Raw genomic sequence first — 17,457 nt, forward strand, 5'->3', positions numbered from 1 at the left:
AAAAGGCGGATCTTCAATCATTGTTAAATGTTTTAAATGCTTTCTTTTCAAATTTGTAGTCTTTCATCAAATAAATAAAAACGTAGAATGGACATTTTTATATCTTAAAAATCAGTTTAAAAATATTAAAAAAATGCTTCTTTAAAATGAAATTACTTATTAATATTATTAAAAACACAAATTACATATCTAACACTACATAAAAGAGTTAAAACTCTTTATCACGTGACAGTCCTTCCACTTTATTCTTTATTTATTTATTTATTTTTTAAATTTTAATTTTTTTATATGTTTTTAAAAATATATTGTTTCTCATTTTATTCTTATGAAAAGTAATTTTTTTACATGAATTCTTATTTTATTTTTTATTGGTTAAAATAATTATTTTTAAATGTGTTCCTATTTAATTTTTTTAGTCAATTATTATCTTTACACATATTTTTTTTGAATATAAACTTAAATTTTTTTAAATAATTATATAAATAAATGATTTATTATTCAATTAATAATAAATTCTTCGGGTGTCTTCGACACAATAGGACGTTATACAACTAGTTATACAACTAGTTATACAAAAAGGCTTTATCTCAAAATTAAAAATAAAAAATTTTGTGGGTGAAAATGGAAATTGGACAAGTGCGGCGCGTAGTATAGAGTTGAGAGAGAGTAGAGAAGGACGAATATGTTTTTGTGTAGTATAAAAAGTGGTAAGGTAAGAAAAGCCGTTTTGTGCGCGTATTTTTGGACTTCGTCTTTAGGACTCCGAAAAGGCCACTTCTTCTTTTTCATTTTTCTTCTCCCTCCCTCCGATCTTGCAGTTTCTTTTCACTCACAAAAATTCACTCCTCAAGATTCAGTTGGAGATGGAGGCCAACGAATTCGATCATCGCCAACAGAATTTCTGATCAGAATCTGTTTCTACACTGCAGGTATGGAAAGTTCAAAGCATTGCTTGTACTCAGTTTTTCTGTTTGGTTGCCGAGAAAACAAAATCAGTCTGGTTTTCTTGAAGTTATCCTCTAAGCTCATCTTAAATTAGTTTGTTTCCGTGGTTTCTTGAGCAGCGAAGTGAGTGTGCGATTTGCCGATCCGGTACGCGCTTAATTTGGAGTCATCATTTTCCCTGGAAGAGGGAAAAGCGGGAAAAGTTTTCCGAGTAGTGAGAATTTGTAATATACACTTTGATTTCATGGAAAGCTTAATTGCGTTCACCGTTTTTTGCGCTTTTTGAACTTCTGTTTTAGAACAAACGTAGATTCTTATTTAGCTTGGTACTGATTTAGAGAGAGAGGTTTTAGCGATGGAGTCTTTGTTGCTTGTTTCGAAGCGGCCACCGATTAAGCGGAGAGCGGGTTTACGGATTAAACAGGCGGGGAGAGGATCGTATCGCGGTAGTTAGGGAACGGTTTTTCTGCAATAATTTGGGTTTATATTTTTCTCTTTTTTTGTCCTACAAAAATTTGGTAGTTTGTGATCTCGAAAGCTTAGCATATGGAGAGTAGTCCTTTGAGGCAGTTTTTGATAAGCCTTTGCAACAACACTCACTGGAAGTATGCTGTGTTCTGGAAGCTCCAGCACCAGACTCCTCCGTAAGAATTCACTTGTAATTATATGAATTATTATGATTTTGAATAAAGTTAGCTGTTGTTGTTTCTATAGTTACCATTCTACTTTCTTAAATTTTGAAAAGAAATAGCGAGTTGATGTTCTACAATTCTCTTTTTGGTTGGCAACTTCAATGACTCTTTAGTTTGAAGAATATGATGTTATTATAGATTGTATCATTCACATCAGTTGTTGCTTGTTTTTGTTAGACTACATTAGATGGAAAGATGCTCTGATTCCTTTCATTAAACGACGTAATTGCATAAGACCTTTCGCTGAGTGAAACAATTCCATGAGATATTGGCAAAGACAGGATTACTTTGATGCTTTATAGTACTCACCCCAGCCGTGTTTGACTGTAATCTTTACTAGGGCACCCTTTGTCATTATTTCATCTTAGTTGCTCCTAGAAAATAGCAGCCAATCGTAGACGTGATCTCTTCCATCCTCTTTCTATCAAATTGCTTAGCATACTAATATATATATATATATATATATATTCCTTATTTTCTCGGAATCCTAGTTGGCCAAGTAGTGTAAACTGCTCAAACCACTTCCAGTTCCATGGTAAATTAAACAGGCAAGACATAGGCTGGCAGTGCAAGCACAAGGGAATTTATTGATTAATATATATCAGTTTGGCGTGCAGCTTATAATCTGTGTATTATATGCACTTTTTTGAATGTCTCATGCTGGTGTTAATGTTTGAATATCATTATTTTTCCCTTCTTTAGGATTTTGACGTGGGAGGACGCATACTGTGATAATGCAAAACCGGCAGAAGATTTGGGAAGTGCATCAGATGATAGCCATGTAAACAGATCAAAGCCAATATCCTTTCAAAGCCGTGAAACAAGTATGCAGGATATTGGATCTGAAGGATGTCAAATTGAACTTTTGGTGGCCAACATGTCATGTGTTCAATATGCCTTGGGAGATGGGTAGGGCTTTTTCCGAGGGCCTTTATCACATCATTTTCCAAACAATTTCAAAGATCTATATTAAGAAATCTCCACCAGTTAACTGGGGAAAGATCTTACTTTTTGTTCCCCCCCTTTCTTTAGAGGTATTGAGGATGGAGCCTCAAGGATTGGATATCGGAGGCAACTTCCTTTTAAATCCTCTTAATCATCTCATGCCTATTGCCTGCATCAATTGTAAAATTATGGTTGGTCTCAATTGATCTACAGCTGTATTGCTATACAATGTATCAACTAGCTTTACATCTGTTAGATCCTGAAAAATGGTTGACACTGACAGTTGACTTTCAAACAGGTTGGTAGGTGACGTGGCATGCACAGGGAAGCACACGTGGGTTTTCTTCAACAATTTCTTTACCAGAGAATTTGACAGCAACTTAGTTCCTGATGTAAGAATCTAATCATAATAGTGGTACGAAACATTTAATCTCTTCAAGTGCTGAACCTAATATCTCATCAACATAATTCTCTCAATTGACAGTGGACGGATGAGTGGCTTCTTCAGATTGCTATGGGTATCAAGGTAAAACGATTCTAAATGAATCATATCTCAGGCATGGTTATATTAGTACGTCCATAGAAACTTAACTTGCATATATTCACATGCAGACAATTTTGCTTGTACCTCTACTTCCAGATGGGGTTTTGCAGCTCGGCTCATTGGAGATGGTACGTTTTTCATGAATTTCATTTGTTTTCTGCAATGGTAGCGTCATTAACATAATTCTTACTCCTAGGAGCTGTAAGGAACTTTGCAGCTCATCTTTTTGCACAGGTCAGGTAAGAAGAAAGTGTCTAGGAAAGGTGATTGTTTTAGCACTTTTGTAGGCAGTCTTGTTGGAGAGAAACCGTTTTGAGAGGTGTGAGGAAGAATGTGGTGTTATATGGGATAGGGTGAGATATTAGATAGATCTTTTGGGTTTATCACGAAAAGAAATTTAAGGCTTGATTTTTTTCCATCTTGCGAGGTATTGGGGTTCAGTTTTGTAGTGTTTCACATGTGGTTTGTTGGAAGAAAATTCTTCCTCTATTATACTTCTACATAATTTTTTTAATCATTCATGAAATTTTGTCTTTGTTTCAAAATAATAATAATAACTAAATAAATAAATAAATAAATCTTACCTGCCGGAGTAGCAGTTTAGTTAGTTGTCTTTCTGCATCCGAATGGTCATATTTCATTTAGTGAGCAGGTGAGAAGTATGTTTAAGCGGCCTAATTATCATAGATTGATAGTTATGACATTGGAATATAACGTGTATGCACATATGTACTGGTGTGTTTTTCTCATTGTTCCCTGGTCCGTTTTCTAAACTTGAATTTCGCTCTACTTACACTCCTCTTAAAATTTCTATTGAGGATTCAGGTTGCTGAAGATCTTTCTGTTGTTGGTTTCATCAAAGAAAGATTCGATGCCTATCACAGTATGATGAGTTCAACTATACCATTCACGATAATGATGAATCCTGTAGATCATTCATCATTATCACCCCTATCTAGCACTGTGGAGAGCTTAAATGAACCTACACGTCTGATCACTAGCCGCGTAAAGTCTGAGAAATTGGAGGATTTCGACTGCAATACACTGAATGAAAGGAGGTTGTCAACTTCAAAACAGTCCATCCCAGTGCAAACTGTGCAAGATATGCTTGTTGTGCCTAAAAATGATGCAGTGGATGTTTTCAAGAGTACAAGTAAAAACGAGATTGGTTTTCCTGAAGAATCAGCTATTCCAAGTCTATCTTTTGATGTAAATAGTCTGGACATGGCTGAGGCTGAGATGTTTGGATTTTCTTGTCTGGAAGAAGAACTTTTGGCCTATTCTTTATCTAGTGGTCAAGATGTGGAACTCTTTGAAAACTCCCTAAATGGAGTTACTCCTTGCACTGCTGGAGAAATGGCTGCACAACTATTTGGAGATGATTATATAAATAATGGCTATTGCAAAAGCATGACCAGTTTTTCCAGATTTCCCGAAGACAGCGAACTACACAGAGCACTTGGACCATCTTTTCAGGAAAGGAATACGTATGAACATTTTTGGGACTCGTCTTTCTTGATTGAGGATGCACGTACTAATAGACCAAGTGCATTCTGCAATAGAGAGCTTTTGGACGTCATTGAACCATCATGGTTTGGTGGAAGTGGTGACAAGGATTATTTGTTGGAAGCTGTTGTAACCGACTTATGTTGCAGCTCAGATGATGTACTGTCTAGCCTGTCCGACAATGTCCCTTCATATGTGACCTCATCAAGACAGTCCACTTTTTCTCAACCACAAGTGCAATCCAAAGCAGGTCCAAGGATGCAAAATTGTTCAATTCAAAGCAACCTTGCCAAACCTTCGTTTCTTCCCAGGGTTGATAGTTTGACTTCTCTTGATGGCATGACTAGCACATTGACTAACGAAGGGCGGCAGGTGAAAGTTCAAGGTCCTGTGCAGTCTAGTAAACAGAAAAGGCCGCCGAATACGAAAACAAGGAGAACAAGGAATGGCAGTACCCAAAAGTCAAGACCCAGGGATAGACAGCTAATCCAGGATAGGGTTAAGGAACTGCGGGAACTTGTCCCGAATGGTGCCAAGGTGGGGTGCCTTTTTACTTTTAGTATTTCGTTGTGGTTTTTCTTTGTATCTTTCTCTTCGACTAAGCACTTTGATACTTGTTGGCAAGTTCAGTGTAGCATTGATGGCCTCTTAGATCAGACTATAAAGCACATGCTGTATTTAGAAAGTGTTGCTGGCCAAGCTAAGAAATTGAAGGGGCATCTGCTGCGGGAGGTAGGTAAAGTTGATTGTCTACTGAAATATTAAACAATAATCCAGCAATAATTATTATTTTAATTGAGATTTCACTTATGCGTTCTAAACGATAAATTCCCTAAACGATAAATTTCTCGACTAGTATTACTAAAAGCTGCTTCTTGCTTGTGTATTCATTACCCGACTTCTAGCTGATTGCTCCACACAGAGTTTTAAAGTATTTAGTTCTTTCATTTTTGATGTAAATCGATCTTAGGAAACCCTACAGACAGGCTCAAAAACTAGTAGTCTTTATCACCTTGGAGAGAAGCTAGCGCCTTGGGCATCTCACAGTTATCCTTTTTTTTTTTTGTTTTTTTTGAGGGAAATTTGACAGTTGCAGTTGGGAACATCCAAATGCTAGATGTGGTTCTAACTAGTTCAACGTTGTCCAACAACTTGGATCTTAAATTGTAAATTTTGCAGGCTGCCAGTGGCAGGAATCGAAGATCAACTGCAACTTGCAATACTTTGCAAAATGGGACGAGCTGGGCGTTTGAATTTGGCAGCGTGCAGCAAGCTTGTCCAATAGTTGTCGAAGACCTCGGGAACACGGGACACATGCTTATTGAGGTCATTCCTTTGTTCCTAAACTCTATTTTTGACAACCCCAAACTTATATCGCAATCCCTAAAGCAATAACCGCTTCTACTTCAGGTACTATGTGATGATCATGGACTTTTTCTGGACATCGCACAACTGATTAGACGACTTGATTTGACCGTCTTGAAGGGTGTGATGGAAAACCGATCGAGTAACACATGGGCTCATTTCGTTGTTGAGGTACTTTATTATTTTCACAAACTTAAATGTTAAAACCTTTCTATATTTTCCTTTTGTTCTAAACTATCTTTTATTTTATCCATCATGCGCTCAGGCTACCAAAGGCTTCCACAGAATGGAGATATTCTGGCCTCTGCTACATCTTCTGCAGCGCAAGAAAAATCGAATCTCGAGCAAGATCTGATTCGTCAAAGCGAAGTATGATGTGGTTGAGCAATATCGCTCTAATGCAACACTTTACGATACAAGTAGAGGATTTTATTGTGTACAGTTGAGATCATGCAATGTGGACTGAGACTAGCTCCTAAAAGAATGAATAAGCGTCTGAATCGCCCCTTTCACGCAAAGAAAAACTAGCTTTCATGAGCGGAAAAACTAGTAATGTACATGAAACTAGCTTTCATGAGCGAAAAAACTAGTTATGTTCATCATGTAAACAAGGACCAAGTGTGTAAGAACCAAGAACGATGACTAATGTAGAATGTTTCTATCCTAGCAAAACTGTCATGTTTCGTACGAATTCATTTTGGGTATTTCAGCCAGCAGTAGCGTATGCCACCAGCCACATGCGACATTCTTCGGCACGCCATTGATGGTAACTTGAGAAGGGGTGCTCCGGTCGACAGAATCACCAAGACCAAGCTGCATCCAAGCAGAATAAAATAGTTTGTCATAAGTTCTCATTGTAGAAAGTCGCTGAAGATAACCTAAATGGTTGCAAGCATATGTATTTTGGCACATTAACGCAAAGTAAAAAATAAGGGAAGGGAAAAAAAAAAAAAAAAAAAAAAAAAAAAAAACACTTCGGGGAGGGAAAAAAAAAAAAAAAAAAAAAAAAAAACCGAAGCTTCGAGTGTCATACTTGGCCGTATTTGTTCCATCCCCAGCTAAACAACTGCCCGTCCTCTGCAAATGACATATCAACAAGGAATTTTATTAGAAACGTAACCAATGTCGTAGGCAACGTGACTCTTGCGCATAATCTATTTGCTTCCTCCTTACCTGTTACTATGGCACTGTGACGGGCACCGCAAGATACCATTTTGGCATTCTTACCTTCTAAGCAAGGAGAATCCAAAAGCCTAGGAAGAGTCTGAAGTAGATGAACAAAAATAAATATATAAATAATAACCAGGAAGCTATTTCTCAACATGGAGTAAATATTAATCCTTAAAAAAACTTGAAAAATATTGAGGACCCCAAACAATTGTATTGACAGTTTTATACCAATTGTGCGGAGCAAGTACATTATAATCCTCTAATTGCTTCGCTGCAATTTGCTGAAGGACTCATCAATAAAGACCAATTAGAAAACTGGGATGGCAATATGAAGGGAAATGTGACATTCCTTCCAAACATTTGTCTTCTCATTTTAGAAAAGCTCAATTTGGTCGTGCTCTCTGTTTCCAGTTCTCAAAAAACATCTTCTAAAAGCAAAAGATCCCCAGTATTTGAAAGTTCTCAATTGAACAAGGAATGAATTCAAAAATTTCGTTTTGAAATATTTCTCAGTATATATAGACCTCGTTCATTTCACCGATTCGAGTTTTCAGTTTTAGGTTTTTACAGTAAAAAGTTCTCAGAAAACGTCACATCTAACTTTTTCTGTTACAGTGAAAAGCTATCAAAAAATATCACATCTCAGCTCGAATTGAAAACTCGAATCCGCGAAGTGAACGGGACATAATATGAAAAAAAGAGAATTTTTCCTTCAAAGGAAAAAGGAAAAGGAGGATTTTAGATGTACCTCAGCCTGGTCGGCACCAGTTCCCAACTGTCCAAACTGATTACCTCCAAAAGCATATACGTGGCCGTCAACAGAAACACACAGAGTATGCCACAGTCCTGCAGCTATTTTTTCCACTCGCACACCCGATAATGAATTCACGAATGTTGGCCTTAGCTGATCATATGTACCACCTTGTCCACACTGAATGCAAGATGCCAGAGTTGGGGGAAAAAAAAAGGATCAGAAAGGTGGTCTAAAAATTAAATTGCATTCTGGAGATCAACAAAATGAGTTTCTGAGACAAATTAGATGGCCTAAAATTTTAAGACCAATAAGTTAACTACATAATAAATGACATCAATCCTCTCAAAAAAAAAAAAAAAAAAAAAAAAAAAAAACACCGGAAAAAACAAAAGACATCAATCCAATTGTGTTGCATCGGCCAACTGATGTTTTTTCATATCCCACTACTTTAGTAATCTGATTATGGACTAAATACTTCTGCACAATGGAAAAAAAACAGGCAGCCATTAATATAATTCAAGTCAATTCACTCAGAAAAAGGCTGAGACTAAGATGGGAAACTTACTTGACCGTACAGACCCCAGCCAAACGTAAGCAGCGCTCCAGCATCTGTAGATAAAATTTTTGATAAAAACCAAAGAGCACGTTGAAGTATCATTATATGCTCGAATGTAAGAGTTAAATTGGCACGAAACAGTAGAAAGACCACTCTCAAATTCATTTAAGTACAGCCGAATCCAGAATCCACATACATAATCCCAAAAAGTCAGTGATTTCTTCACATAATTGTGCATTATGAATTATTCTTTGAGTTAATAATTTCAACAGGAAACAGCCATAAAATGCATACCAGTAATTATTACACTATGCCGTCCTCCACAAGCAATTTCCTTCACAAAACTGCCAGGAACTGTAGATGCGTGTGCTGGCAAAGTCTTGCTATCCTGTGAAACTGCTGAAGACCTATCTTTTCCAGTAGCTGGTGCCTCGATGCAAGGTATTATGTGAGGAGTAGACACCATCTTTACCCGAGAACCCAAGCCGAGTTGTCCTTCGCCTCCATAGCCCCAACCCCACACCTGTCCCATATCTGAAACTTTTATTAATATTATGATCCATCAGGTGTCTTGCTCTACATCAAAAATCTTCCATAGCTTCGTACTTCTACAACCTACAAAACTATATGGTGTGACCACAAAGACGAAGCAACTATCCTGAAATACGGTTTTGTTGCCCGAGAACCATGATATTGTGGAATTACCTGATAACGCTAACGTGTGCCGGCCACCAGCAGCAACTGTTGTTATCTGCACTCCAGAGCCCAAAGATACAAGATAAGGTGAAATGGTGAAGAATTCGTCACCAGATATTGAGCTTTCAGGTTCTTGCTTGGCTGATGCCACTTTTCTTCTCTTTACTGCTTCTTCTCCAGGTCTTTTACCGTCCACGTTAGAAACAGCTCCACCTGTCAAACTGGAGCCTTCAGACCTTGGGCTGCCTGTAAGACGTTAAACTTCTTGATCTTAACGGTTCAACACAATAAGCTGTAGTTTCCAAATTGTTTAACAAACATGAGAAGGATTCAGAAAAAGACAAAAGGGTAATGGACCTTGTTCTGCTACCGCCGAAATTTGTTTCCCAAGATTATCCTTCTGGAAATATCCTATTGTAGCCAAATCACAGATTATTTTTGCAGACGGAATACACTCTCTCCATCCCCATGTATACACTTCACCCTTTTCTGTATATTAAGAAACATCAACTCCGTAATATATAAGAGAGAGAACGGAAAGAATCGTCAGTTAACTAGTAGCTTAGTTTCATCTCTCAAAAAATGTCTATCAATCAACATTATGCAATTGCATAAATCAAAGAAAAACAAAACTAGGCAATGAACCCGTAATGTAGGAAGAGAAGAATACCTGTGACTAAAACACAATGGGCCCAACCCGCAGCAGCCTTGACTACCGAAGCCTCAGTTGGCAGAGGAAAAGGCTCTGGAGTCTCCTTAACAAATTTACAGGGAACAGAAAATGAAAAATCAAATTCACACCAGTTATTAAGTTATGAAAAACCTAAGACATTAGAGAACATCCGAGTTACCCCGTGCTTTCCTGAAGTCAGGTAACTTTGGCCTTCATCTTCCACTGAACCCCATGTTATGAGCTTCCCAGACCCTAAATCCACCCATGGTTGACAACATCATATATCACCACCATTACAAAAACTAAGCACCATTTTCAAAGAGAGTTGAAATGCGGATCACCAAGAACTTATATGGCTACAGAAATGAAAGACAGATGCTCACTCAGAAACCCTGGTATAAATTGGATTGAACCTAGAAATAAATACTTAGATGGTCATATAAATGAAATCTACTTCCTAAAGCAGAAACTGAAAAGTAGTTATATTTTCCATATAAATGAAACAAAGTTGCTCAAACAGTAACGCTGTATAAGATACAATGAATCTTGAAGCGCCTATATTGCACCTAATTGACCTAAATGACACAGTTTCTATCTCAAAAGCGCAGAATTCCAAGTGAACTACGATGAGAGCTCCAATTATCACATCAATCGCAAGAATTACTTCATCTCCTGCGGTTGATTGCTTGAGAATTAAAAATACATTTACGGATTGTTCAAATTCAGTGAAAACTGCATCATAGTTCTTCAGTTTCAGACAGAAATATCATAAGCAAAATTTGAACCACACAGCAAGAAAATCGACAAAAACAAAATAATTAAGAATGTGAGTCAATAAATAACAAATCTAGAAAGGAAATTGCAAAAATAGCAAGGAAAGAGATGAAGGTCGAGAATCAACCAGAGATGGCCATGGCGAATCCACAACCGCCACCGCAAACATCTCTCCACGAATCTTCGCCGCCGATTCCATCAGAAAACCGGACCGGTGTTGGAGACAGTATCGGAGACTTCTCCGGCGAGGCTCCAGGAAGATAACCCCACATATACACCATAGCTTCCTTACATTCCTCAATTTTCACTTCTCCTCCTTCGTTGCCATTCATTGCGATGACGAACTCCAAAATCTTCTCCGTGAAACTGAAGCTTTTTTAATTCAAAATCAATGGCAGAAAGCATCAATCCCTTTCTTTCTCTTCCTTCTCTCTCTTCACGAAAAAGTAAAATGTTTTGGTTTGGTCTGCAAATTCGGTTTCTGAAGGGGAAAATTCTGGAATAAACAAAGCAACGAAAAGAAAAATAAATGGGCCAAATCATTTCCAGGGATTAAGAAGCGCCACGTCGGACGCCACGTGGAAATTCGGACACGTGGAGTGATCTGGACGGCAAGCGAGGATTATCCATGTGAAGCCACGATTGAGCTAGAAGTTTCTGGAAGATGATTGTTTTTTTTTTTTTATTGGGTTGTGATTTTCCGTTCTAGAGGCTGCCTTGCTGCTTGCCACGTGGGACGTTTTATTTAATCAGCATTATTTTTTTTCTTTCAATGTTTTAATTTTATAGGATAAAATTATTTTACTACCTTCTCTTATAATAAAATATATCGTTGATATTCTATATTTTAAATAATATTAAAATAATATCTTTATTTTAAAAAAAATATTCTTTTAATACTTTAAAATTGATTTTTAAAATATAAAATATTCATTCTACTTTTTTTTACTAGTTAACAATAAATTAATAATTTCTTAAAAAAATTTAAAAATACTTTACAACATTTAAAAATTAAACAATCAATATAAATTGAAATGTTTACAAAAAGTTATTTTAAAACTATTAGTTTATATTTAATTATAAAAGAGATAGTTTCTCAAAAATTAGTCTCATAGTACAAAAAAAAAATATTTTTTAAAGGTAAAATTACCGTTTTAATATTATTAAAAAATACAATATATTAGGGAGAGATTTCGCTATAACAGAAGCTACAAAATTGGGTTTATCCCTAATCTTATTGAATATTTTTTTTTTGTTTTTTTCTTTTTTAGAACTTTGGAATGGGAGATTTAAATTGTACATCTGTGATAGGGTCATATGTCAAAATCAATACCTTTTTTTGAAAAAATATACTAATGTAGGTACGTACACATTGAGTTGTGATGGAAATTTCTATATGGTAGAATGCAAATGATATATAGAAAAAAGTTACAAAGAAATTCCAAAAGGTATATAAATAGTAGTATATAGTGAAAAGCTTATATGATTAAATATATGAAATATTTTAAATTATAAGATAATAAAATAAAAAAATAAAGGAGTTGCAACTTAAAAAGAAAAGGAAAAAAAAAAAAAAAAAAAAAACACACCTAAAACTCACCGTAAGATTACTAATTAACACTACCCATATATCTTTTATATAAGGACATGATTATAATTTTAAGATTAGAATTTAGGATTTAAGGTTAGGATAACATTTAAGATAACAAAAGTACAGAATGAAAATAGTTGTTGTACTGCTCACTCACTTATACGGTGGCGTTACATAGGGAGCATATATAAACAATGGAAAAAGACAAAAAAAGGAAAATAGAAAGAAAAGAAAAAGGCTGTACTACACAGACATTTAAGGTCTCGTTCACTTCGCAGATTTAAGAATTTGTCTCGATTTTGCTCCTTCAATTTTGATGTGTAATAACGATACGATTTAAAATATTTATATAGTTAAGGTATGTACAAGACAAGTATTTGGCTGTAATTGAAGTTTTTTTCTTTCTTAAAAAAGAAAATAAGAGTAAATAAACAACGTAGATTATGACTAAATTATAAAAAAATGCAGATTATGAATACAAAAAATAAACACAGGATAATTTTTCTTAGAGTAAATTAGATATAAAAGTTCGCATGTTCTAAATAAGAGGTACCGACTTGATAATATTCGTTACGTATTTGTCTGAGTATAGTTTCCCGGACAACCAAAAAGAAATACTGTGGCCAAACTAGGTTTGTCATCATGATTCGTTATCCTTCTCGATGTATCATTCCAAATCATCAACATGACTGAAAGGAAAAAATAATAGAAAAGAACAACTTCATCATTATTATAAAAGCAGTGATTTTTTTTTTTGGTATCGCTACATATTAAGGTCATAATTATTTCACCGATTGAGTTTAAAATTTGAGTTTTACTACAGTAAAAATTCTAAAAAACAGTCATATTAATCTTTTTTATTACAGTAAAAAACTCTTATTTAAAGTCACATCTCAATTCGAATCAACGAACAAAACGGACCCTAAACAATGTTGAGAAATTATTGAGGTACCGGAAAGCCACTCGCAGTAAATCCACCGTCAATATTAATAATCTGACCAGTGATATATGAAGCAGCAGGAAGACAAAGAAACGCTATCACTGATGAGACTTCATTAGGCTCTCCAAGGCGGCTAATTGGAGTTCGAGCAATTAATTGAAAAAATGAAGCAGCTTCATGCCTTAATTTAGGATCGTCCTGTAGAGAAAGCAAAAATACTTGAGTTTAAATAAAATACTAAAGAAACGAAAGAACTCTCCTTTTATTTCACTGACAAGTATTGTTATTTTAACCGTTAGATTAATTTTTTTTAATGGCTTAATCTATTCATTGGAATAGTTTTTTGTCGTGAATTGCAAACTTTTTCGTGAACATTCATAAATTGGTCTTTTATTAGTATGCAAAAATACAATTCCTTACCTAGAAATCCCCATTTTGAATTATGTTCGTAGGAATAAATCTATCTATACAATATCAAAAAGCAGCAATGTCGCATCCATGCGTTTTATCCTCTTGGGTTCATCACATAGAAGGGAAGGACAAGATGTTTAATCCCAATTTTTGTTTTCTCATTTCTCCATTTTTTATTTTTTGTGTGAAATTTAAAAAATAAATACATTTAAAATATATTTAAAAATTGAAAATCTTTCATAAATATACTATGGTAAAGTTTACTCAAATATTTTTTTTACAATTATCAAAATTTATAAAGTAAAAATTATAAATAAGAAATTTAGTAATTTATTTTTGTATAAATATTTAAATAGGAAATCAAAAACACATTTTGTTTAGTGTTTTGGTGTAAAAATATTATGAATATTAACCTTATAAATAGAAATGAAACTCACTATAAATATGTGTGCTAAAGTACGTCTATTTTAGTCATTGTAAATCTCCACAATAACTTAGAAAAAACCTTTACCAACCCATAGACTTATATATCATAGACTAATTTTGTAATGTGCTCTGCACGTGTTGTATTGGAGACATCAAAAGAGTGTAATGTTTATTGAATAATGAGAAATTTACTTATATAACCATTTAAAAAAAATTTAATTTAGTTAAAAAAATATATATTTAAAGATAACAATTGAGGAAAAAAATTAATTAGGGACAATTTAAAGAAAGTTACGGGTCTCCATTAATTTGATGACTTGTGGCGACTTAAATTCACCGTTTGATCTAACCGGCATGCCTTGAATTACTTTATTTTAACCAACTAAAAATAAAATAATAATAAATGTAAAAAATTATCCTCATAAGAGTAAAGTGAGAAATAGTATATTTTTAAAAAACACACAAAAAATTAAAATGTAAAAAAAAAAATTCACAAATAAAATAAAAATAAAAAATAAAAAATAAAAAAGTAAGTAGAGGAGCTGCCATGTGACAGCCTAATAGAAAAGAGTTTTGACTTTTTTATATATCGTTAGATTGTTTGATTATAGATTTGGACCACATTCAAGTGAGAGAGTCCTTTGATTATAGATGAAAGAGTAGGTTTACCGCATAAGAACTTTCTGTCAACGGGGTCTTGATAACCCAAGGAGCAACTGTGTTAGCACGAATATTGTCTTTTGCCCACTCACACGCTAAGTTCCTTGTAAGTTGATTGATCGCTCCTGCATACAAAAATAAAAACAATGTTGGATGTAACCACTTTCAAGGTTTAGAATCCTCCAAAATCTCCACCTAATAATTTTAATGTTTTGTTTCACGACTCTTTTTTTTTTTTTTTTTTGGTTATAATGTTTGTCTAATTAAAATTTAAATTTAAATTCACTTTACAATTCAAGTTCTTAACTCAAGTTGCGAAAAAAACGTATTAACAACACAAGTGAGCTCTTTCATCCCTTTAGTTTTGCATTCTGATATTTTTGTTATTAATCCTGTTTCGTTTCTTTCTACAGGTGGTTTAACAAAGCTTTTCTCAGTTTGTTTGAGGAGCTGAATTTTCTTTGCTGATCCCAGTTTATTTGCATTTTATTCCTATGGTAGTTTAGTAAAGCTTTTCCATTATAGCCCAAAAAAAAAAAAAAAAAAAAAAAAGTAAAGGCCTCATCTTTCGTTTCCCCCTTAGCTTATTCTCCTTCCTTTGTCAATGGATTTATTCCTTTGGGCTTAATTTGTCACTATTCTCTTTAGCAGCATTTTATAGGATAAATATAGAAGGGGACACGACTTTCATTTTTCAATGCTATTTACTAGAAAATTAAAAGAAAAAAAAGTGAAAAAAAAATTATTTAATTAATGCTTATATGACAAACCGGTTCCTAATTGACTTGCTATATAAGTTATACATAACGTATGTATTTGTTTTCTTAATTTGATTGTAACCACTGATGATTAAAAATAAATAATAATAATAATTATTGAAATATTCTTATATATATGTATACATATACAGTATGCGTATACATACATATATGTATGTATGTAACGAACCGCAATTTGTAACGTACATATATACCTTTTGTTGATCCGTAGAGGGCAGAATACGGAAAAGCCATGACACTAGCAAGGGAAGAATTGAAAACAATGCTTCCATTTCCGGAGGCTTTCAGCAAAGGGTGTGCAAGTTGGGAGAGATGGTAAGCCGACTCAAAATTTGTAGCCATCAATTTTGACACATCTTCGGCTGTGAATTCTGTAGCACTCTTTGGAATTGTTGTCCCAACATTATTTACCTATAATTAGAAATATGTATACAGATCTACAGTCATCATTGGAACTCACTTGGTATAGCACATTAATCAATATAAAGTAACTATGTCATTATGTGGTAGTTTAGGTATTTGTGCACTAATCATGATTTTATATTCTTGTTATTTTATCCACGTAAACGGTGCATTGTAAAAAGTCACAAAGAAAAAACTCACAAGAATGTTGAGCTTCCCTTGAAACAGAGATATTACTGTTTCAATAAGCTTTTCTCTTTGGTCTGTGTGTGAGACATCACAGACTGACCCAGTTACTTTGAAACCTTTAGTTTTCCATTCATCCAAACGCTGGTCTAATTCAGTTTGGTTGCGGGAACATGTGTGAACTATGGCCCCAAACCCTGCTAGTTCTTCTACTATTGCATGTCTAATGTGTCACACCAAAAAAAAAAAAAAAAAAAAAAAAAAAAAAAAAAAAAAAAAAAGAAAAATTAATCCTATTGAATCATAAAATTATGGAAAAATTCAAAAGATCAATGCAGGTTACATACCCTATGCCTTTGGTTCCACCCGTCACAAGAGCGGTCTTTCCCTTAAGACTCCATCTCTCATCTCTGCTATTGATTTTCCCTTCGGCCATGTTTCCAAAATGTTCTTCTTGGTTTATGACAATGCCTTGTACTCGGTTGGGTTATCTTAAAGGTGCAAAAGATCTCTACATTTTTGTCTTGCTGCCCAAAAAAAAAAAAAATCATTGGCCTCAATTTACTTGGCCATATCCCATATGTGATTAGGTTGTCAATTTCATTTCTGAGAAACAAGTGATCTATCTTGGCGAGAAGTCCAATAAAATTGCCATGTCGCATTTCATTGGATAAGGTCACGTATGTAGCGAACAAAATGCCCCACTTTGCAGATATTGGGGATTTGGGTGTGTGGGAATTTGGATAAGTTTAGTATTTGCGTGTAAAAAAAATTCTCCAATGCAATACTATTTATTGTACTAAATTTATTATATGTTATATTTTACAGTAAATTTCTCACCAGTATAACATTCTCAATTAATCATAGTAACATTTGTTTTTTTTTAATTATTATAAAGTTACAAGTTTACAGTTTCAAAAAAAAAAAGTTATAAATTTACTTTTACAATTTTTAAAGCTCAATAATTATGATAAAAAGTAAATTTAACATTTGAAATAGTATGATGTATGGAGTAAAACATGTCCAATATACTATAATCCTACTTTTTAACGTCAAATACACAATTCACATTTTTGCATTAAAGATGTCTCAGTTTAACATGCCATTCACTCGTCAAAAAGGCTAATAGAATAATTTCCGCTATCAAGGATACGTCTTCATTTTTGCAAAAGATAACGAGTATACTGTCTTCTCACTCATGCTGGGTGTAAATCCTGTTCTAATTAGAAAGGAATGAGAAGAAGAAGCCCTTTCATCCCTTTGGTTTTGTATTCTGATACTTTTATTGTTCCTGTTTCGTTTCGTTGTACATGTAGTTTAACAAAGCTTTTCTCAGTTTGTTTGAGGAGCTGAATTTTTTTTTTTTTTTTTGATGATCCCAGTTTATTTGCATTTTCCGCCTATAGTAGTTTAGCAAAGCTTTTCCATTAAAGGCAAAGCAA

The 17,457-nt window shown here is 34.3% G+C and overlaps 3 protein-coding genes across 10 annotated transcripts; 1 reads left to right on the forward strand and 2 right to left on the reverse strand.

Moving 5' to 3' along the window:
* The first annotated feature begins 704 nt into the window (after positions 1–704).
* LOC21400010 (transcription factor EMB1444) lies at positions 705–6,485 on the forward strand. 2 transcript variants are annotated; one of them, XM_024172505.1, is made up of 11 exons: positions 705–929; positions 1,065–1,589; positions 2,340–2,546; positions 2,881–2,974; positions 3,067–3,108; positions 3,195–3,254; positions 3,952–5,169; positions 5,263–5,364; positions 5,812–5,958; positions 6,043–6,168; positions 6,263–6,485. In XM_024172505.1, exons 2-11 carry the CDS (start codon positions 1,492–1,494, stop codon positions 6,350–6,352), a joined length of 2,184 nt encoding a protein of 727 aa, XP_024028273.1. In that variant the 5' UTR covers positions 705–929; positions 1,065–1,491; the 3' UTR covers positions 6,353–6,485. The 2 variants fall into 2 exon arrangements, with proteins under 2 accessions (XP_024028273.1, XP_024028277.1); XM_024172509.1 differs by lacking the exons at positions 705–929; positions 1,065–1,589; positions 2,340–2,546 and adding an exon at positions 2,674–2,773.
* Positions 6,486–6,565: 80 nt separating this feature from the next.
* Positions 6,566–11,285, reverse strand: LOC21400011 (ultraviolet-B receptor UVR8). 4 transcript variants are annotated; one of them, XM_024172527.1, is made up of 11 exons: positions 10,748–11,285; positions 10,025–10,098; positions 9,844–9,928; positions 9,531–9,662; positions 9,183–9,386; positions 8,772–9,011; positions 8,487–8,530; positions 7,916–8,098; positions 7,171–7,261; positions 7,031–7,074; positions 6,566–6,810 (listed from the first exon to the last, which is right to left on the reverse strand). In XM_024172527.1, the coding sequence occupies exons 1-11, from the start codon at positions 10,950–10,952 to the stop codon at positions 6,673–6,675; spliced, it is 1,440 nt and encodes a 479-aa protein (XP_024028295.1). In that variant the 5' UTR covers positions 10,953–11,285; the 3' UTR covers positions 6,566–6,672. The 4 variants fall into 4 exon arrangements, with proteins under 4 accessions (XP_024028295.1, XP_024028292.1, XP_024028287.1 ...); XM_024172524.1 differs by having other exon boundaries at positions 8,772–9,017; XM_024172519.1 differs by having other exon boundaries at positions 9,183–9,419.
* A 1,463-nt stretch (positions 11,286–12,748) lies between these two features.
* Positions 12,749–16,519, reverse strand: LOC112093676 (tropinone reductase homolog). 4 transcript variants are annotated; one of them, XM_024172586.1, is made up of 6 exons: positions 16,363–16,519; positions 16,031–16,238; positions 15,622–15,838; positions 14,658–14,773; positions 13,211–13,349; positions 12,749–12,900 (listed from the first exon to the last, which is right to left on the reverse strand). In XM_024172586.1, exons 1-6 carry the CDS (start codon positions 16,449–16,451, stop codon positions 12,782–12,784), a joined length of 888 nt encoding a protein of 295 aa, XP_024028354.1. In that variant the 5' UTR covers positions 16,452–16,519; the 3' UTR covers positions 12,749–12,781. The 4 variants fall into 4 exon arrangements, with proteins under 4 accessions (XP_024028354.1, XP_024028366.1, XP_024028358.1 ...); XM_024172598.1 differs by having other exon boundaries at positions 12,833–12,900; positions 13,164–13,349; XM_024172590.1 differs by having other exon boundaries at positions 12,833–12,900; positions 13,133–13,349.
* Positions 16,520–17,457: the final 938 nt, after the last annotated feature.

Source organism: Morus notabilis, unplaced genomic scaffold, assembly GCF_000414095.1.
Source record: "Morus notabilis unplaced genomic scaffold, ASM41409v2 Scaffold177, whole genome shotgun sequence".
In the NCBI taxonomy this organism is placed as follows: domain Eukaryota; kingdom Viridiplantae; phylum Streptophyta; class Magnoliopsida; order Rosales; family Moraceae; genus Morus; species Morus notabilis.